The sequence below is a fragment of the Myotis daubentonii genome, chromosome 13 (assembly GCF_963259705.1).
Source record: "Myotis daubentonii chromosome 13, mMyoDau2.1, whole genome shotgun sequence".
NCBI lineage: Eukaryota > Metazoa > Chordata > Mammalia > Chiroptera > Vespertilionidae > Myotis > Myotis daubentonii.
In genome coordinates this window covers 48,646,789-48,669,168 of record NC_081852.1, presented here as the reverse complement: position 1 = coordinate 48,669,168, position 22,380 = coordinate 48,646,789, and the positions used below count along the sequence as shown (strand labels likewise).

Here is a 22,380-nt window from a genome sequence, read left to right as displayed (position 1 = left end):
CACATAGAAATCATTCTGAAAATGATTAACATTATTTAACTGTAAATATAATTAAAATAGATTCTTACTAATAAGAATGCACTGCATTTCAAAAATGTTTTTTAAAATATAAAAACGTCTTCAAATGCACCCATGTCTCATAACAGAGAAATAAAGGCCCACAACTTCATGCATACGGAGTGGCTAGATGTGATGCATTTCAAATCAACCAACGAACGTGGTCGTAACGGATGACCTGCTTCATGCCATGGGTCAGCCTAACTGAATAGATATAATTCCAAGCTGTTCCTATCCATGTGGACCGAGTAGAATGTCGTCACTCTTATTTGTACATGACTACAACAGTTCTGCATGTTCTTTCCATCCTGTAATCTAAGCACTGATTTCTGTAAATTCCTAGGGAGTTTGAAAGAGACTTCTCCAAAAGGTTCCAGAGCAAATGTCATGAGCTGTTCAACTGGACCCGGCCAGCAGCTTCGAGTTAGGATTGCACTTGGGGTGACTTGCTGAGGGGAAATCCACCCCCAGTAAACCGAGGGCCAGTTGGTTTGCCCAGTGGGATGGCGACATCCATGGATGTTTTGTCCTTGTGTCTGTAAGAGAGGAGGTGAGAGTTAACCTCCTGAACATGGTTTTCCTCTTTTAAGTCTGGCGTTCTCTAAGTTCACAGGGTGAAAACTGCTTTATTAAAGCTCCAGTTTTAGACAAGGTAGTTGTTTAAGATCTAATTAGGTGTTTGCTGGTAACACATAGACTTAGGGAAAGACACAATTAAATCTTCCATCCTAATGGGTAGACGACCTCATTATAACTCAAGCACTATGAACTTAAGGCTCCTCTCATTTGTAATCACCTTCCTGTTTTATAAAACACTGGTTTAGTTCCACAGATCAGAAGAATCTTTCTCTTGGCTCAATGATAATGATTAATTCATCATTTATCAACTTTTATATTCAAAGTACCAGTACAAACATAAATATTTACCGCACAAAGGTATCTTCATCAAACTTGGACATTTATAAAAGCAAGTTATCCTGTAACTTTACACAAGCAGCAATTATTATTAAAGAGTTTAAGATGCAAGAAAAGCCGGGAAAGATAAATAAGATAGTACATAAAGGGAGTTCTACCATAAAGTCTACAATGTATCTTCTATATAAAGCTCCTTTAAATACACACACCCATAGCACACATACACATACCACACATACACGCACACATATTCAGGTTTCCTACAGAGGTACCTTAAATTTACACAAATTACCTATTGTGTAATTAGGGGTCTTATGAAAATTAACTCCAGAATCTCTTTTTAAAATAAAAATTAAGCAAACTACTAAAGCCAAAACCAATTAGATTTGACAACTAGGAATGACTCACTTGAGGGGAATAAACCTACATTTTGCAAAAAAAGATCTGACTAGTACTTCAGACTTTAGACCAGCCTGAGGGGTCCAGAGTAGGAGAGTCGGGGGCAGATGGGTAGGAGTATAGGTTGGGACCGAAGCATGATAAAGAGGGTGTTTGGAGGGAAAAAATAAAAGAAGGTAAAAATGATATGAGTTATTTTATAAAGTGCAGGTGTGGGGAGAACATCTACAGAAATTATTCTAAATTATTCCATTTGGAAAGAACCTGTAGAGGATTGGTTCATTAATCCAGACATCTCTTAGAGTTGATTTCATTATTATAAAAAACAATTTCTCCCTAAATAGAACAAAATGGAGTGGACCCAGCAAAGCGGATTCCTTCCAGCACTCTGGCAAGTGCCTTCCTCCTGACTGTAGCTATCATGCAGGCAGCTCTCCTCTCTCCCTCTCCCCCCCCCCCCCCGCCCTCTCTGGCCTTAAATAACCCCATTTTTCCTCTTTGAAGGAACTTATGCTTAAGGCTTCTGACTTGGCCTAAGCTGACTAATGGGAATAATGTCTTTTTTATATTCCCCTTTTCATGTATTTATAATTCTCTTCAGCCGTTCTCCTTCCGATCTAAACCACCTCAGCACTTTTGTTTTTGCCTCGGCTTATTTTCCTTCAGCCCCTTTCACAGTTTTTTGCAGTTCTCCTCGGAACTCATCTCTCTGTCTACCTCCAGTTTACGGGTCACCAGCTCTATGGAAGCACCAGTGACACTCCAACCAGGTCCGAGTGGCTGCCAGTAACGAGCATGTGAGGGGAAGAGGAGGACAGGTAAAGGCAAAGATTCTGCTAGAGCAGCGCTGATAAGACTTTCATGCTGACGGAGAACCTCTGTACCTAGGCAGTGCCCACTAGACCCATGTGGCGACTGAGCAGTGGAAATATAACTAATGCAACTGAGGAACTAAACGTTTAATTTTATTTCATTGTCATTCGTTTCCATTTAAATAGCTACAGGTGGCATATGGCTGGAGCCCTGAAGTTCTGGCAGATGGGCAGTTGGGAAGGGCTGAGTTCACAGAGGGACGCCCTCTATGGACTCAGCGTGCTCTTTGTGTCCAAAATACTCTGGAAGCGGGGGATCAATAAGGTCAAGGGAGACTAGGCCAAACCCACGGCCAACCCAGAGGAGGTAATCAGCTCTAGAAAGATAATCAACAGTTTAGCCCAGCTAGCAGTTTGTTGGTGGGTAATTCATACCACTGGTCTCCAAAATGAAATCCAGAAGGTGAGTGACATGACCCACTGGGGACTGAAAAGAAGATAATGGAATATATATATTCCTTAAAAATTAAAAATCTCGCTTTGCTAATAATTACTCACAGTGTGACAATACTATTTGTATGTAATTTGTAAATTAAAATACATTGGAGGTAAAAAAAATATTCTAAAATAAAAAATATTTATTCTAAAAACTACATACATATATATTGGGAAGCTGCAAGCTCAAAAATGTTTTACTGAAAAGGCTGCGCAATACAAAAGTTTGAAGGTCACTGATCTAGCCACCTGCCTCCTGTAGAAACTAGCCATATGGACAGTTTATAAGCATGCCTTTTAGTTTCCTAAAAGAAAACTGCAGTGTTTCCACTCCACTCATCTAATTCATATCAGTAATGTCCGTGGTTCTCAAACTTCAGTATGCACGGAAACTGCCTGTGGAGTGATCAAACTGCAGATTTCTGAGGCGCGTCCAGAGCCTGCTGAATCCTAATATCTGGAAATGGGGACTGGGGGCTGCTGTTTAATACGTCTCGCCAGTGATTCTGAATCAGAGAGTTGCTAGACCCACACATTAAGGCAGACTCGCCTAAATTAGCTATAATTCTTCGCATATTTTATTCTAACAAGGAACTGACACTGAAATGTAGAATAGGAACCATTCTCATTTATAAGGGTAGAATTTTTACTAGCAAGTGAATTTGCATGCAGTTTCTTTAAATAGCTGTTTGCCACTAATGAATCCTAGGCAGATGCATTCAAACCCTCTTTCACCATGTCCCTGAAATGCCCGCGTGGAAGAAATCGCAAACTTGACTTTCAACCCACCATGTGAGCCACAGTGCAGTGAACTAGAGGAGTTGGGTAATGCCACACAGCCAAGCCAAGGTTCAAACCTACTGCTGTGGGCTCACTCTCTCACCTCAGACCAGGCAAATAAGGATAACTAAGGAAAGAAGACTTGCTCCTTGACATGCAGGCATCCTGAAATGCAAAATGCTAACCTGGCACCTGCATTCTAGTCTCCCAGAGGAATGAGAGCTCACATCGATACCCCAATGCAGGTATTGAAGTCAGTCTCTAGACACAGAGATAGTTTATCTAAATCATAGGTGAAAATTATTCACAAACTGCTCGTAAGTACAGTGGTACAGCTGTACTATAGAAAGAACAGCTTTACCAAGCCCAGACGCCGGACCCACTGGCAAAATTAGCTGTGGTTTTCAATGTGAATAAGCTGTACAAGGCTGACTGTGAACATCATTTGCAAATGCAGTTATGTCATGATCATTTCCAAATTGTGAAAACCATGTGAAGGGGGGGAAAAAATCACACTTTCCCATGGTCCACATTAGATCTACCAGTGAGCAGATAGTAATGGATCCCTGTTAGGGTCCAATGGAGAGGCCTTAGTATCAGCCGAAATACTGATCTTGCTCTGATACATACCCAGTGAGTGACCTGTACAATGTCAATTGTTCACCCTGTGACTTAGTTTACCCCATGAAATATGCAACTCTGTGACTGTACACCAAATATCTTCCCATCCGCCGGTAATAGGCACACCAAAATTAGAACACTAGTCTGATTCTTACTTCTGAAGGTGCTCTTTACGTTTCTGAGCGAGGTATTTCTTCTTTAAATTCATTAGTTCATTGCTAAGTTTTCCCAGCTCATACTTATACTCTTCGCTCTGTGATTCATACATATTCAATTCTGAAGACAAAACCTAGCATGGCAAGTAAAACAGCATGAACAGAAGACATGCAGTTAGACATATGCTTTTTCTGAAAAATCTTTTTAACCTGCTGCCATTTCCCTCAGTGGGGCTAGAGGTACAAAACCAGTTTAACAGTTAGCCTGCACGCTTCTACCAGGGCAAGGCCTGTGTCTGGGCAAAAATCTGGCTGAGGGCTGAAGACTCATAATCCAGGCACAAATCTAAATGAAACCTCATTCGCCTACTTAACAAGGAGAACTATCAGGCAACATTCAACAGGCTCACACATGAATGATGTGATGTGTTTCGAGGAATACTGTGAGGACAGACAGAAAAACTCCCAGACACACAATATCAAATTGCCTTTAAAACCTTTTTTAGAAAACATTCAAGAAAGATATCACTAGGGAGTGTGACTCATCTGAGGATTATGGTAAAAAAAATACAAAATAGAAGATCTGAAGTCACCCTGCCACCACCCCCACTAAGCAGGAATTCAATTTATGTGGTTTCTGCTAAATGCCCATCACCTCTTTATTGTATTCTTTGGGACTATTCACAGGTTCTTGCTTTATCCCAGCACTGGGACGCTTTCCTCTACGAACCAGGGAGCTAGGACATGTGCATGGGGGAGTCTAATGCACGTGAGGGCTGTAATAGGAAGTCCCATTGCCCGCCTCTCCCATTGTGTGTTAAATAGATGCTACTGATGTCAGGCTGGACAAGAAGAGTGGAAATTTACTCACCGGAACAGCATGTGGAAAGCATGCCAAAGCTAGGGGTGCTCCCCGCAAAAACCAAGGGGGGAAAAGAAAGGCTGTTGTTCCAAGGGACATGCACTCGACTCAGATTTATTTTTCTTCTCAGTCAATTTTAAAATTTTGTCTTTTGAGTGTGCATCTGCTTCTGAACCCTCTCCTCTTAATTGCTGGGGAAATGATTCTGACTCTGTTATCATGAGCTGAAGGATATGATTTTCATGTTGGAATGAAACCTGTCTTAACAGTTGAAGTCTTAGAAACCAAGACCTTGTGAATGTGGAATTTCCTAAATAAATAAAAAAAAGAGTCCAGATCATGAGGACAAACTTGCCAAGAGACTCAGTGCATCTGCCTCTGAGCTGCTTCCACCATTGGTCATATTTCATTCAATGGAAAAAACCCAGATTTTCTTAAATAAAGGGTTAAAGTGACAAAAGGCTCCTATGAGCTATCAAGTGCAATCCGGTGCTTGGTGTGGCTTTCTGACAGTAGTGCAAAGACAGACATGTGCTTTTCTATTCTATACTCATCCCTGGAAAACAAGCTTCTATTTTGTTTGAAATATTCAACTATTTAAAGGGATGAAAACAATCAAAAGATTATGCCTCATGCAAAACTCAAATTATGTCTCAGGATGATCATGTGAAATGAATACTTAGAGTGATAAGTTGAAAATTAATGTTCTAATTAGACTTCTGTTTCATCTGCCTTTTTTAACTAAAAGGATGCAATTTTGTCCTATTTGTGAAAGGATCAGTACTATATTAGTAGCATGACATCTATTTTACCCCAGGCAGGAAGGCAATAATTATCACCCTCAGTGCCCAGGTAAGTGCCAGAATCCAGCTGGCGTGTGCTACCCTCTGTGCATGTGTATGTATCAGACTCCCCTGACATGCCCAGAATATCAAAGTACTCACTTAGAAGAAAAAGCTCAAAATATAATGGGAAAGCATCATTTTCTAGAAAACTTTAAAAAAGGCATGTGTAATGGTAAAACATTATTATCTCTTCAATTGAGTTCTTATGTCATTTAGAAAGGAATTTATACTAAGAGGATTCCTCAGGGTTTTATTTCCCGTTCATGGCAATTTGTTTGATAGAAGGTCATGAAGCAAGGCCCCAAGGGCTGGGGAGGAGCTGGTACTTCGTGTGTGTTTTTTTCAGGTGAAATGGAAGAGCAAAAATCTGCACTGTCACAGCGATGTCCTTCAATGGGCAATGGTGTTAACGTTTCCTTTGTTCTTCCCCACCATCCAGATCCCCTAAACCATCTTGAGATCATCCATACACACCCTAACCCCCAATTTCCATCCCATTGCCATCATCATCTCCCTGACTCTCTCCCCACTTGCTCACTCCCCTCTTTTGGGAGATGGAGAATTGTGGGGTCTATCAGTCTAGGAGCAGAGGGGTAGCTCTGAGGCCTGCCCTGCTCCTCCTGGGAGTAAGGTGCTAAAAGGGCTGACCTCGGTGGAGTAGGGCATTTGGGAAACCAGCTCCTGAAGCTGAGGCAGCAGACTTGCTCAGGTGTGTTCCCCAGTTTGGCCAGGAATGAGCAGAGGCTACTCACTTTAAGCTGCTTGGTCTTCTGTTGCAGCGTCTGGCGGTAGATCTGCAGCTGCTCTGCAGCCTCGGGCCCGGGCTGCCGGGCCAGGATGTGCTTTAGTTCCACATACAGTTTCTCCTTTTCCTGATGGAAAGCATAACCACAGTGGAGATTAACAGCCCCAGCAAGACAAAGGAAGTGCCTCTGCAGCACGGTCGGGATGGTTCGGGACCATCCTAAGCTACGTCACAGCTCCATGCTGATTACACGTACCCACAGATTCATTCAATCATGCCCTGAGCCAACCCTGATCAAAGGGCTAGGATGTGCCCAGCATTTGGCTACAAATAATACGGCAGCTAAGGAAAAGAGAGTCCCTTTCTACCTAAACTTACGATCACAGGACTGAGACAAGGGCAGTGATGGAAGAGCTGGACAAAGTGTTATGTAAAGGCCGGGAGTGGCTACTTCCGGTTGCAGGAGCTGGGGGAGATTTCACATAAATGGCACTTAAATTGTCCCTTGAAGAATGAGTAGGAGTGTCTCCCAACCAGAGAGAGAGAAAAGGAGAGCTCTGAAGGCCAAGGTTTAATAAGAGGACAGAGGAGTGGTAAATCCAGATGAGCAGGTGCACAGGGCAGGAGGAGGGAGAAGCAGAGAGAACAGGCTGGGCTCACTGGCTGGGACTGGACTCTGTGTGTCACACAGGATGTAGTTTGGGACCACATCCTTTACACAAGTGGAAGCCAAGGATGGGCCATGCCTGGGTTTGTCTTCAGGGGAATAACTCCAGCAGCAAAGCAGAGAACAAAATGAGGAGACTGCTCAGGGCACCAGTACCAGCTGGATAAGGAAAAGCTGGACCCAAGGCAACCAGTTAGGATGGAAGGAAGGTAGATGTGACGACATTTCTGAGGTAGAATCAACGGGGTTTGTTATAGATAAGTGAGGAAGGAAAGAGCCATAAGGCACCAAAGTCTCTAACAGGGACATGTGGTGACTGGAGGGTGATGGTACTGGAGACAGAGAGGCTAGACAGGAGACAGTATTGGGGGAAGGACAAGGGAACTGTTACTCCATCCTCTCCTGATAATCAGTGGCGTTTGGGATATGTTGAGCTTGGGGCTCTGTAAGATATTTAGAAGAGGAGTTGAAAATGTGGTTCCAGAGTTGAGAACTGAGGAGCAAGCTGGAGCTAGAGGTGGGTCCAGGCCAGAGCCACGAGAGTGGATTCCTCAGCCAGGATGGCTCACAGGATGAGCCAGGACAACCAGATTTGGGGGAGAGCCAGCATATATGCAGTAGGAAAGTAAGACAGATGCAGAGCAAGAAAATAAAGGAGAGTAATTGACTGTCCCCAGATGTTTAAAAAGGGAGGCATGATGAGTGGTCAGTGACATCAAATGGGGTAAAGAGAAGAAACAGGAAGAGGGACTGAAATGGCCTTGGGGTGAGCTATTAGGACAGCACCACTGACCTTATTCAGCATTTTTGGAGCAAAAGTCACAGAGGTTGAAGAACAAATCAAAAATAGAAAGTAAAGAAAATGAGTCTTTTAAGAAATATGACATGGGTAGAAAAAGATCTGGAAATGGTTTGAGAAAATAAGATTAAAAAAAAAATTCCAGGAAAACTAGGATATGCAAATTTGTAGACTTAAAAGAAAGGACTTCCTAGGAACCCAACACAAATCCCAATTTGGTATCTTAATTTAAGCAATAAACAATATAGAAATCCCATTTGTATCCTAAAGTTTAATTGCTTATAATGTGTTTTCAGATCCTTGAACTAAAGATATTACATACAAGCAAAGATTTAATTCTAAGGCATTTTGATTCTTGATTTCCTTTCTCTACACTGCACTAACTTGAACAAACATTTATAAAGACTAGTGTCTAATCTCTACTCATTTGTCTCTGTACATATTATTTTCTTAAGATAATTATGTTAAAAGAACAAAATATAAATAAAAGCCCTCTCATTAAATGAAATATGCAGTCAAATGGAAACCATTTTTTACCTAGAGTTAAGTATTCTTAGCATTGTCATCAAATAATCTGTTTTTGCCGAAGAACATAAAAGTCTTTTTAAAAAACAGGCAAAAGAAAATTCATTAACTAGTCACAGTAACCATTTGTCTTCATTTTTTTCTTTTCCCTGACTAAATTATAGAAACTTTATTATAAATAATGTGGCTCTATTTTCAAAAGAATGTATGCAACCAAAAAATTAGCTGGATGGAATAAGCTTCTGGAGAAACACACTTAGCAACACAATACCCACCATTTAAGAAATAATTCCAGCCCTGGCCAGTGTGACTCAGTTGGTTAGAATATCATTCTGTGCACTGATTCCCAGTCAGGGCACATACCCAGGCTGTGGGTTTGATCCCTAGTGGGGATATGTATGGGAAGCAACAGATCGATGTTTCTCTATCGCCCTCTCCCTCACTCTCTCGAATCAATGAGAAGCATATCGTCGGGTGAGGATTTTAAAAAGAAGGAAAGAATTCCAGAAATGACAAGGAAATCCAAAAACCCACACAGAAGAAGAAAACATCAACAGATTGAATTGCAAAGCGGTGACTTCCCTTTGCTGTACAGCACCCCGTCACACCTTTCCGTATAATCTTAGCCACTTCATGCCTGCTCTGTCGGGAAAATAACACTTTTGCCACGGCTTCAAGATTCCATCCGAAAGGGTAATAGATATGTGGAGAAGCCCAGGAGACTGTTTTGTCCATTTCTTTCAGCTCACCTTTCTCTAGACCAGAATACAGGCGGATTTGAAAAGCAAAGAACTCCACAATGAGGAGGAGGAGGAAGCAATCTGGTTTGGGATAGAATATCGTAAAAAGACCCTCTTACTCAAGAACCTTCAAATGTTTCACAAGAGTAATTCTTTTCTATTGTTCTGGGAGGGAGGGAGGAAAGAAATACAGAAGAAAAGCTGGAAGAAGCAAATACTGTGACCTCACCTCACAGGTGAGAATCCCAAACTTAACAGGAATGAACGGGGTGTTCAAAGTCCCTTGACAAGTCAAAACCTCATCATGAGATACTCGAGGGTCCCTTTTCCCAAGTAACACCACCCCTGGGGCTTGAAAACAGGTTATAATCCTAAAGCAATCTAGATCAATCTACATCATTATTATGAGCTACAAAATTCCCAAACGCTACATGATAATATCCTAGAAGGAGAGAGCCAGCTTCAAAAGGAAGGGCTTTAGCAGGAAGAGCATGACTCAGCTCCCACCTCCCCCTGACCTACACCATCCGAATGAGTCTTGCCCGTGTCCTCTCCTAGGACGTGCAATCTTCATAGATGGAGTGAACAATGGTACCACTTATCCTGTGGTCTTCTATTACTACCTGGGGTTTTTTAGAGGCTGTAAGGGAATGAGATGGATTTATTCTAAAGGATAACTAAGAGACTGAACAGTAAGGACCCACAAGTGTGCAGAAAAGCGAAGAGACCAAGTAAATTAGCATTAAGCCTGCCTGAGTGTTCAAGTCAAAAAAGTTCTGAGAGTTAAATAACCCAGGACAAGTGATGCCTGTGTGTTCACAGTGGGTGGAAAGAATACCGAGTGAAACTTCAGGGACTAAGACAGTGGATGTATGAAAAGCAGAGGGAAAGGGAAGGGGAGGGTAGTGGTTGAGATACACTGCCAGGCTCCAACGTGCATCGTTTTAGTCTGTGCTTACGATGGAAAACCTGATAAAACAGACGTGGAGGCTGGTCAGCATTAACATTCTAGCTGTGTGTATCATCCAGATTTGTATTTTGGAAGAATGTGCTAGTAATTTAGATAAATGTGGAGTGTTTGATGGATTGAAGGTCTTAAGTACGATTGTTTTCCAATTTATTTCTCTCCTAACCCTCTATAAGGGCCAACGAAGCTCTTCAAACATTGTGCAATGGTGTGTATAATAACCCCATTTAGAGACAAAGCATGCAATTCTATTATAAGGAGAATTTATCTTATGCAACAGAGACTCATTTGCTGTCCGATGTATATTGTCTCCCTAAGCCGGCAGTGGCAGAACCAGCTGCCTCCTAATACATACCCTGTCCTTCTTCATTAAGCCACCTCCGTTTCTTTTTAAACCAAGTCAATTAATTTGTCACTGGTTTAGAAGCACCATATGTCAATGAAGCATCATAAGGAAAATCATAAATAGTTTATTATCTCCCCACCAACAAAAGATTGTAGCTCCAGGTCGGCATTTATTTATTCAGAGTTTATTCCTAACACACATCAATATTATTTTGTAGCATGCCTCATCTTTAAATTACTTTGTGAACAGCTATACTAGAAAAAAAGCTAGACTATTAACACCAAGAGACTGGCTTCTCTTTGGCTGGGTATGTCTTGCGCACATTAACTGTACCGTGCCCGTCCTTAAAATGATGTTCTCTTCCTAGGTCCCAGCCTCTCATTTGGACAGACTGCCACACATGGTTATGGATTCTTTTGTTACAAGGGTCTCGACCAAGTTATGCTAGATAACAGTATGGTTCATTGTCAATATTAGCTCGTAGAGTGGTAAGAAAGTAATTATAGTATTAGCTTCGAAACTATGGTGATAGTCTCAAACCCCATCCTGGAAACTCACAGAATGCCTCAGACTGCAGGTTATTTGTATTTTATCTGACAATAAAAGTCTACATTCTGAACAATCTACACAAATAAGAGTCAGTGCTATTCTGGGTACGATTCAGAGGAAGAAACTGAATTGCTCACAGAACTCCTTTCCTCACCGAACTACAATTTTATGTTCAGTGTCTGTTTATATTCCCTGCTCTTTGCTTTGCACCTTCAGCTGAAAACAGAAGGTAGTTCGCATTCAGTGTGCACCTAACACTTCTTCCTCAGCTCGCCTACTCGAGGCAGTAACTGACTAAGAGGAACTAATTAATCCTGCTTTAATCTGAATCTGTGTTTGGCAAATGCCAGTGCACTGGTTCTGCTCACCTTGGACTCATCAATTTGCTTGGGTGAGCTCTGGGAATAATCACCGTGCCCTAGCCAACCCATGTGAAACAGGCAGCTTTCCTCCGAAGTCCGACACCAGCTTATCTACACCCACCAGGGTGAATGCCACCCACTCAGATGCTTGGATACCATGTACTCCAAGGAAAGGGACTCTGTCTTGTCTTCACTCTAGCTCACCCAAGGGGTTCAAGATGAAGTTACTATTTTTTTTTAAATCCCAGAACCAATGCTTCTGAAAAAAAAGGCTACTTCACAGAATGCACAGAAAAATCTCTTTTCCAGAATGTCAACAGATGCCTTTTATGATTTTGATGAATCCACTCCTTCTCTCCAATTGCATTATGAGCCTTTAAGTTCAGAGCCGCAGTGGATCTTTCTATATATCTCTCGTACCTACTATTATGCTCTGCTCATTCTAGGAGCTCGGTTATTCTGTTGCTTGCAATTATATTGTCAGCAAACTATGCCCATTCATTGTATTTCAGTAGTACACATCAACAGGGGTAAGATATATTTATGTTGAAAAATAACTGCACACATAATTCTTTGCCACACCTAAAAAAATACAAGACATTTTTGCTTCTTTGCTTGGTTTTAGTCCTTTTTTCATTGCCCCATTCCTATCTATAATTCTTTGCAAAAGACTAAAGCCAGATTTCAAATCTTAAGCAAAATTGCTTTCCTTTCTATATAAAGGCAACTCCAGGACACTGCCTAATTTATCTAGAAATGCCTGTTTTCATTAGTAGGGAAATAAATTAGAAACTCTGTAAACATATTACATGTCTATCTAACTTAAGAAAAGGAAAAAATAATGGCTGATACGTTGGGACTTTATTATTTATTAGCTTTATAACAAAAATGTCAGCTAAACTGAACTCTGGACCTATTTTGTTTATGGTGTCATGAAGTGGTAGAGCCCCCTGGAGAGGAGAAGAGATGCTGAATTTGGGGATGAAACAGAATTACACAGCTGAGTTCCTTATGAGCAGGGAACTACTTGGTTACACAGCGGTTCTTGGCTTCGGATGTAGATGATTAAGTATTTTATGAGGCATATGAGAAATCTGCATGCACTAACCTTCACCGTTTTTGCAACAATAGGAAAAATGCTTCTGGTACATTCTGATAGAAGCAGCACAACTTTCCTGAGAGATCATTTTTCAAGGGATTTTCTTTTCAAATGCAAATGTATGTTTGTAAAGTCCTCCAGAAAGTATCTAATCATCTAGATTAGCCAGAACTTCATTACCAAAATAGTTGACTTATTTCATCTTTGCATCTTACCTGACAATTTAATATATGTGAAGAATTTACACATAGTAAATAGTGATAGTGTAGATTCTTTTAAAGCCTGTAATAAAACAGGTCTAGAAAATTCAAGTCAACTAAGTTCCTATTTAGTACCAGTACTATGCATATTATGGTGCTATTTCACAGAAAAATAAGTAAAGCCTAAGAGTTCAAGGAGCTTACTCTTCACTTGAGGAAAAATAAATAAGTCATAAAAGAAGACAGGAGTAAAGGCAGGCCCCCAAATTGGTGCCAGAAACAGTGTGTGGTGTATGGGTAGATTCAAAGGTAGAGATGATATCCATTTGGTGGACCATAGGAAGGGAAATAGTTTAGATGGATTTTGGTGAGAATAATAGAAACAATAACATTTGTATTAATAAATTAGAGAAGAACCTCACCGTCAAAAGGCAAATGTAATAGTTAAAGTCAATACACTTAACATGTGACCAATTTCCATAAGACGTGATAAAGAAAAAGTTTGAGTAAGATTTATTTCCTTGGAAAACTGATCTAATACTTATAATAAGAAGTTTATTTATCTTGTAATTTAAAATTTTACATTTTAACTTTAATAATGTACTACTTAGTGGAAAAAACTAATTAGTAAAATGATTGGGGTTTTTAACATAACAGCATTATATAGTACAATTTGACTTCTTTCACATATCGGACTTCTACAATACAACTTTTTTTTTATTATGCAAAAACCACACAAAAGAATATATAGCTTATATAACAATAAAGCATAATAATAAAATGAAATAGGACATTATCAGATACCTGGAATCTTTGTACTTCCTTCTCCATCCCATCCCTGTACATACACATCAGCTAAGGTAAGTGCCATTCTGAATCCCATTACCATTGCCCAGATTTTTTCATATAGTTTTAGCATATACCTATTATTTAACTTTGCTTTACTTTGAGCTTTACAAAATGTATCCAAATGTACCTAGTTTTATTTGACTTGTTTCTCTCTCTCTCTCTCTCTCTTTCTCTCTCTCTCTCTCTCTCTCTCACACACACACACACACACACACACACACACACACACACACACACACATAAACACACACACGCACACACTTGCTTTTTTTGGTGATTTTTTTCAGGTGTGGGTGAACTAGACCGCATGAATGTTGGAATTCGAGAGAGAGATAGCCTAAGGACATGCTTCAATCAAGTGCATTACACATTCCTTGGTCCTAAAGGGGGCTCCTTCCTCAGGCCCTGTCTAATTTATCGAACTTAGGCCTCCTATACTTTTCTCCTTAAAGGCTAGGGTCAAGCCAGACAGTGAACTCCCAGCTTCCTCTCACCAAAAGGGCTACTGAGGCAGAAAACATAAGGGAAATTCTAGAACCATAAATAATTAATTGGGCCTATAATATGAATGATCTGTTGGGGACTAAGAGGAAAAGGCATAATGATTCCAATTATTCATCCTTCTAATAAAAGAGAAAAATGGTAATTGGCGTACGATGATACCCTTTTCACTGGCTAATCAGGGCTATATGCAAATTAACTGCCAACTAAGATTGGCAGTTAACTGCCAACAAGATGGCGGTTAATTTGCATATGTAGGCACAATGCAGGGAGGCAAAAGGGAAAGCAGGAAGAAGCCCCCTGCCACTGACAGTGATCGGAAACCCAGGGGGAAGCTAAGAGCTGGGGGGCAGGGCCAAGGCGGCCTTGGGGCCGCCTTGGCCCTGCCCCCCAGCCATGATCGGAGAATCAGGTGCCTTTGCTGCCCTGGCCAGTGATAGCAGGAAGTAGGGGTGGAGCCAGCGATGGGAGCTGGGCACGGTCGAAGCTGGCAGTCCCGGGAGCTAGGGGTCCCTTACCTGGGCCTAAAGCGAAGCCCACGATCGCGGGGCCGCTGCAGCTGCGGGTCCCCGCTGCCCGAGCCGGACACCTCAGCCAGAGGCGTTAGGCCTGGGCAGGGGCGGAGCCTGCAACGTGAGGAGCTGGGGGTCCCCTGCCCAGGCCTGACACCTCTGCCAGAGGCCTCAGGCCTGGTCAAGGGGCCGATCCGGTGATTGGTGATTGGAGGGTGATGAGGGTCAACTCCTCTGGCCGAGGCGTCAGGCCTGGGTGGGGGGCGGAGCCAGGGATTGGGGGGATATGATGGTCCCCTTGCCCAGGCCTGAAGCCTGGGTCAGAGGCGTCAGGCTTGGGCGGGGGGTGGAGCCAGCGATCAGAGGGAGATGGGGGGTCCCCTGCCCAGGCCTGATTCCTGGGCCAGAGGCCTCAGGCCTGGGCGGGGGCCAGAGCCAGTGATCAGGGGGAGATGGGGGCCCCCTGTCCAAGCCTGACACCTCTGGCAGAGGCGTCAGGCCTGGGCAAGGGGCCGATCAGGCGATCGGAGGGTGATGGGGGTCTACGCCTCTGGCCAAGGCATCAGGCCTGGGCTGGGGGCAGAACCAGTGATGGGGGGAAATGAGGGTCCCCTGCCCAGGCCTGACGCCTCTGTTAGAGGCATCAGGCCTGGGCAAGGGGCCGATCCTGCGATTGGAGGGTGATGGGGGTCAACGCCTGAGGGCTCCCAGTATGTGAGAGGGGGCTGGCTGGGCTGAGGGACACTCCTCTTACACACACACACACACACACACACACACACACAGTGCACGAATTTCGTGCACCGGGCCCCTAGTAAAATAATAATAATAGCTAACATTTATTGAGCACATACCACAAGCTCTGAACACCACTTTTAGACATTATCCATGTAACCCTCATATATCAGCTCCATTTCACAGATGAGGAAACTGAGGCTCAGCAAGGCTAAGTAATTTGCCCAAGATCATACACCTATAAATTACACTCAGAATTCTAACCCAGGTCAGTGTAACTCCAAGCCAGGACCAGCACACCCTTGGCTCCTTTCAGTCCATTGCCCAACAACTTCTCTCTTCCACTCCACCAGCCAAACCAGAGGGAGTGAGGGGTAAGGAGAGAACAGAGCAGCTCTGTAACTATATATTGACAATGATAGCTGCATAAAGAAAGGACCTTACACAACCAAGTTATGAAAACGTGCAATGGGGCCAATGAAAGGCAGCCCAAGGGAAATCTTGCTAACTTGGAAAATTTTTTGGAATAGAGCATAGGTCTGAGTAAGCCAAATTAAATTTTAAAACAAGTAATACTCTGATGGAATTACATACTCAAGTTGAAATAACTCCAAGTGATGTAGAAATTGTGATTAAATCCTAAGAAGCTTCCAAGCAATAACAGGACCATGACATCACAGGATGGGCTCAGAGCAGAGCTCCGTCCTCTCTCTGCTCCCTGTCACATTCCCTATTTGTCCATCACAATAAGTCACTGTCACTCCCTGGCCACTTATTTCTCCGAATGCCCTTCTCCCACTACCACACCCATCCCTTGTCAAACCTTTTCATCCATCAAGACCTTACTCAAAGTCACTTCCATTGGGAGACCTTTTCAATTTCAATTTAACTACATCCTTAGTGTTATCAGGGTATTGTTGGTTATTTTAACCTTGGGTTGGTTTAGTCATATTCTTTAGTTCACAATACATAAGCGTCATTGATCCATCTTTAATTTTATATAAAGCATAAATAACACTACAATAGGCATCTTCAGTATGACTTATTTTACACAAGTGATTTATTTTCTCTGGATTAATTCCTAATGTGGAATTTCTGAGTCAGAGTTTGTTCATTATAAGGCTTGTGGTATGTGCTCAATAACTGTTAGCTATTATTATAATTATTATTTTATAAATAATTGGAATAATTTTTTTGTCTTTTCTTATTAGTCCCCCAGGGATCATTCACATTATGGGCCCAATTAATTATTTATGGCTCTAGAATTTCCCTTATGTTTCCTGCCTCAGTGGCCCCTGGATGAGAAGAAGCTGGGAGTTCACTGTTTGGCACAACTCTTGACCCCAGGGTTTAAGGCAGGGGTGAGGAACATACAGCCCTCGTGCCATATAAGGCCCACAAAATCATTTGGTCTGGCCCTGCCAAGGCATTAGGGGTCAGTTAATTAAATGTTTGACCAAGTATAGCAGGCTAATTTTTAAGCTGATAATTTTGTAATGGCCCCGAATAATGTTATAAATATCCAAATGGCCATTGGCAGGAAAAACGTTCCCCACTCCTAAACTTTAAAGAGACAAGTATAAAAGGCCTTCAGGTCTAAGTTACACAAATTAGACAGACCCTGAGGAAAGGGTTCCTTTTAGGACCAAGGAATATATACTTGATTGAGTTTGACCTCTACCAAACTCTCCTCTAGAAAGTTTACTACTATATATAAAAGTGCCTATTACCCCCACTAGCACTAAGTATCATTCTCTTTTTCATCTTTGACAATCTGATAGGCAGAAAAGAATATTCTTTTAATTTTTATTCCTTTGATTCCCAATAATGTTAATCATATTTTATGTGTATTAGCCATACATATTTATTCCTTTGTGAATTGTTTGCTTATATCTCTACCAATTTAATCACTGAGATAATCATCTTTTTCAATTGATTTGAAAAAGCTCTTTATATATTAAGGTTATTAAGCTTTTTTATGCAACAGTGGGCAACTTCCTTGTGGCCACATCCTTCCCTCAGTTCTACTTCTGTTGGTAGATGCCAACAGTGATGACCTACTTCCCTCCTGAAAGTCTCCCCTCCCTTGGCCCCTGTGAGACTTCCCTCTGAGTTCCACTGTAAAACTGAACACCTTTCACTGAAGGACCCTGAAAACAGCCAAATGAGCTTTCCTTTTTCTTCTCCCAAAATCAAAGGAAGTGAGAGGAGTTGCAGAATGCAGAGCATGTGCTTGCACACACAATGTCATCTTCCACATATCCTTGCACAACCACCTTCTCTCCTGTCTCCTCTTTGGGGAAAAACCAAAGATGATAAAACCACACTAAAATTTCCGTAACCCTCAGTGTTGCTGAGGGGACTTCTGGTCAACCATCCTCCACATGCACGTCTCCAGGGGCCATAAGACTGGTCCTCCCTTCTTCAGCTAGCTTCCTCAGCTTCTCGCCACTCTACCTCTGTCATTACCTCTCTCTTGTGAGGAAGGGGCAACAATAATGTCCTAAATATACAGGATTTTGAAAAATGAAGAGAGATTCCGTTTCTGGACAAGGAAAGGATGAACATTTTATGTGGAGAATTTCATTTTAAAAACGAGAAAATAAAATCTGTTTAGAGAACCACATTTAGATAAACCTTTGAGTGTATGTTAAAATCAATGAGTGAGAGCATTAAATGAGGTAGTGTAGGTGGGAATGTTTTACAAAATGCAACTTGCTAGACAAATGTTAGATACTTCCATCATCATCTATCTCACAGAGTTGTTGAAGACGAAATCAGAAAATATATGTAAAATTGCTTTGTCAACCGGATAGAGTATTTATAAATTGTAATTATTATGTGATATTTTGCTTCTATCTAGATTAAGAGTCAGACTATGGCAATAATGAAGAAAATTAAGATACCTGCTAAATTCTTTTAAATCCACATTCCTGGGACTGTTTATAGACAGAGAATTCTAATTAATCTTTTTTCTGACCTCTTTTCAGGTGAACTGATTGCAATAAACTTCAAAATCTATTAACAATAGAGTCAAGCTCCTGGTAACTATCAACTAGACTATTGGACTTTGGATTTAAAGGCCTGAAAGTCATCTTTTGTGCCAGTCCCACAATAACTAGGCCAGTCCTTTTTCTTTTGTGACTATTTCAATTTCCCTCAGCGTCATAACATCATGCTTCTACTGCAGCAGCTCCCTGAACATTCACTCTATCTTTAGCCTCTCTGAATTCCCATGCATCCTTCCTCCAGGTGCTGAAAAAAGAAACCCAACATCACTTTCATGATTCCAACTAATTTTTTAAAACAACTGATTTTATAAACAAAGTGATGAGTCAGGAAATAAAAATAAATGGAATAATTATTTGAAAGGAAGAAGGAAACTACTTCTTTGAGAAGATGTGATTGTATACCTAGAAACCCCAGAAAATCAACTGAGAAGTCATGATGGGCTGGGCACAAATAAGCATGTAAGAATTAACAGCTTTCCAATATGCCAGCAGTAACCAACTGGAACACATAATGGGGGGAAATTGTCTTTGACCCTAACTGCCAATCCCCAGCAGAGGCACAAGAGAGAGTGTGTAACAGAAAGATTACTAGAATCTCTCGCTTCTCTGTGATAGTAACAGCCTTTATGTGCCATGGGTTTTCTTTCCTGTTTTGTTTTCTTTCTGCCTTCTGTTCAAGGTTTAAAGAGTCTCATGGTCCAAATCTCAGCCTGGACAGTTGTGGGGAAGAGGGAGCAGGTGGGAAGATATCGGGTGAGGAGGAATGGGAGGAGGGCTGTGATGTGGTCAGTGGGCCTGGAGGCAATGGATCAGCTGCATCAACCTATGAGTTATCACTGACCTGGATGAAAAACTAAAAGCCACCTTTGACTTTTCTCCCTTGACCTTCATATATTCAATTGCCAAGTCCTACAAGTTGGTTTTTTTAAAGCTCTCATATATTTACTCCTTTCTCCTCATCCCCAGTACTGTCCCTTACCAATATCCTCAATAACTTGGGCCCAAATTATAGCTGTCTCTTCATCCCAAGACTGTGACCCCACCCCTGTGTGCCTTTCAGTCTTCCCTCCTCGGCAATTTTACTGTGTCACATTCCTGACTAGTTAATATTTTTGCAGAATGTAGGCCTGAAAGGTCAAACAACCTGGGCTAGAATATGGAAGTCACCTCTTACCACAGAATGCATGGGCTTGAGCCCCAAATCTGCCACTAGTTAGCTCTGTGAACTTGACCATATTACTTAACTACTCTGAGCCTCAGTTTCTTCATTTGTAAAATCGGCTTACTACATAAATTATTAAAATTATTGTGAGGCCTAAAAATAATACATAAAATAAAGGACCCAACACAGGATTAGACACATAATAATACAATAGGTATTCAAAGACCCTGACTGCTGCTATGGGAGTGAGGTCTTTATCATAATTAGAGATAGTTGTCTAATGGAGCAAGTTTGATGCTGATGCTTGGTCTCTAAGACTATATAATTGGTCCCCACCTGACATATCCAAAAGTACTCCTCAATATAAAATAGCTACTCAACTTCATCTCCACATCCCGAATGCACGCACCCCATCTCAGAACTTTGACTCATCTTCCCTCAGCTTCAAATACCCTTTTCACTTGTTTCCAAATGTACCTCCTTCAAGAAAACTTTCCATTAACTCACCTGTGTGCCTCCACAGTGCCTTTCCTATACCAATACCACCACCTTCATATGCAGTTAGCTCTGACAACCCTGTCTCCCTAGCTCTGTCTGTCCTGGACAGTTTACAGGAGTTATCTCACTTAATCCACAAGAACCCTATGAACCAGGTACTTCTACTCTTGCTGCCACTTTCAAATGAAGTCATTGGCGCTCTGAGAGGGTGAGTTACTTGCCAAAGGTCACAAAGTTGCCCAAGGACTCAAAACTAGGTCTGAACTCTCTACTGCTATCCCATCCTTCAGCACATATTTTTAGGCGATGGCTGGATGAGTCATTTTAACACGTCTAAGTCCAGCCCAATCACGTCTTCTTTGTCCTCGAGAAGCCAGTTCTCATTCACCTCCCCTGCTCTTACCCCTTTGGCTCTTCCAGCTGTTTTAAACAAATAGCATATTATATATGTCCTAGACAGTATCTCTGCTGCATAATTGGGCACTCACTATTGTCTGCATGCAATATAATGTGATTATGCATAATTGGGTATTGTTCAGTAAGTGGAACCATAAAGTAATGATCTGGATTTTCATACACTGCTCATAGAGACCAGTCTCATTTCTTCCCAGATACACAGCAGGAATCTTCTCAAATAGAATATAAATCTCTTGCTGGTAAGGACCACATCGTTGATTCAATTGTGTCTCACAAACTTCTGCAGACATTAGAGATACCCCCAAATACCTTTTGGTTCATAATTGGCCTTCCAAGCAGGCTTTCTTAACTGGGGGGATAGTGCGTCCCCAGAGATATGCAGGACAAAACGATATAAATGGGAATGATCTTCTATTCTTTCAGAACAGAGAGCACACTAGGTCCATTATACACATTGGGAAGGATGTTTCCAATTGTCAAAAGCCAAAAGCAAACTGGATTTGATGGCATCAATATAATGCTTAATATGCTGCATATTTGGCATCTGTTCCAGAGGAGACTGCATGTCAGAAACTCAGAAAAGGTCTCCCGGGCATACAGGCAGCTTTCAGTCTGTCTCCACACATTAAATACACTCGGAGTAGGGAATATACATTTTTAAATGCATGGAACATGAGCCAGACTTGACACCCATCTATCAGCACTGCTTTAAGGGTAATAAAATCAGCTCTGCCATTATAAGGAGAGGGAACTTGATGACCCACTGGAGATTTCTTCCAATCTAAACGATTCTATAAATTCCCCTAAAATCATAAAAAAAGCAGATTAAGGATTCATGTAGGTGTTTGGGCTATAAATACAAATTAATTTCTGTTCCAGCTGCAATTTTTCTCATCCTTGTAAGAAACACCTCCATCTCTGAGATATTTCTGGGTGCAACACCAACAGAGCAGCTAAAGATAGATAGGACTCCCTCAGGTTCTTGTTGGCAACTATTTTATTCTAATTTCACAAATAAATCTGCATCTTGAAATGAACTGAATTGAATCCTGCTGCTGTCCAAAAACATTTATCACTGAAAATCTGTTTTGTTTGGGGAGTAACATGTAATTGTGTACAGATTCAATAAGAACCTAAATGTTCCACTGAGAAATTCTTTATTGAAAATGTTTTGTTCGGACTCTAAGTAATCTATTTATTTCCATCCTCAGTTACTAGTCATATAATTCAATTTGTTTTTACTTTAAAAAATGTGCTTAAACACTGCTTTTATTTTTTTTTAAATGGAATAGTTTGTGATATTGGAAATTCATAGTATTCTTCTCACTTGGTTTTGTGAAGCGATTCAAACTCACCCTTATAAAAGAAACAAAATTAATTCTTTTTTAATATTCCCTCACCTATTAGAGCTCAATAGAAATCAAAAGAAAATAGTAAATAACATTTTTAAAGATTAAGTTATCAACTAATACATTTTTGGTTCATTTATTTGCTCTGATTCAATATGAAGTCAGAGACCAAAATAGAAATGAACAAATGGATTGTGGACCATGTCTCCAAATGCATGGGGATAAATGCATATCCCTAAGGAAATGTGCTCAATTATGACATCACAGCTGTTTCTCGTATAAAAAGAACTATGTCCTGCAGCAAACTATAATTTCCCAAATAAAGGGAATAAAAGATTAAAGAAAAGAAAAACATGTCAGCAATAAAATCCAAGGATAGGGACCAGATGCCAGGCATATTAAAATA

The 22,380-nt window shown here is 41.2% G+C and overlaps 1 protein-coding gene across 1 annotated transcript in view; it reads right to left on the bottom strand.

Moving 5' to 3' along the window:
• Window positions 1–481: 481 nt before the first annotated feature.
• CFAP58 (cilia and flagella associated protein 58) overlaps window positions 482–22,380 on the bottom strand; it is a 103,652-nt gene continuing 81,753 nt past the window's right edge. Inside the window, exons 18-20 of the mRNA XM_059661982.1 lie at window positions 6,694–6,813; window positions 4,235–4,368; window positions 482–593 (exon numbers count right to left, since the gene is read on the bottom strand). Coding sequence (XP_059517965.1) covers window positions 482–593; window positions 4,235–4,368; window positions 6,694–6,813 — 366 coding nt within the window. The remainder of the gene's footprint in view (window positions 594–4,234; window positions 4,369–6,693; window positions 6,814–22,380) is intronic.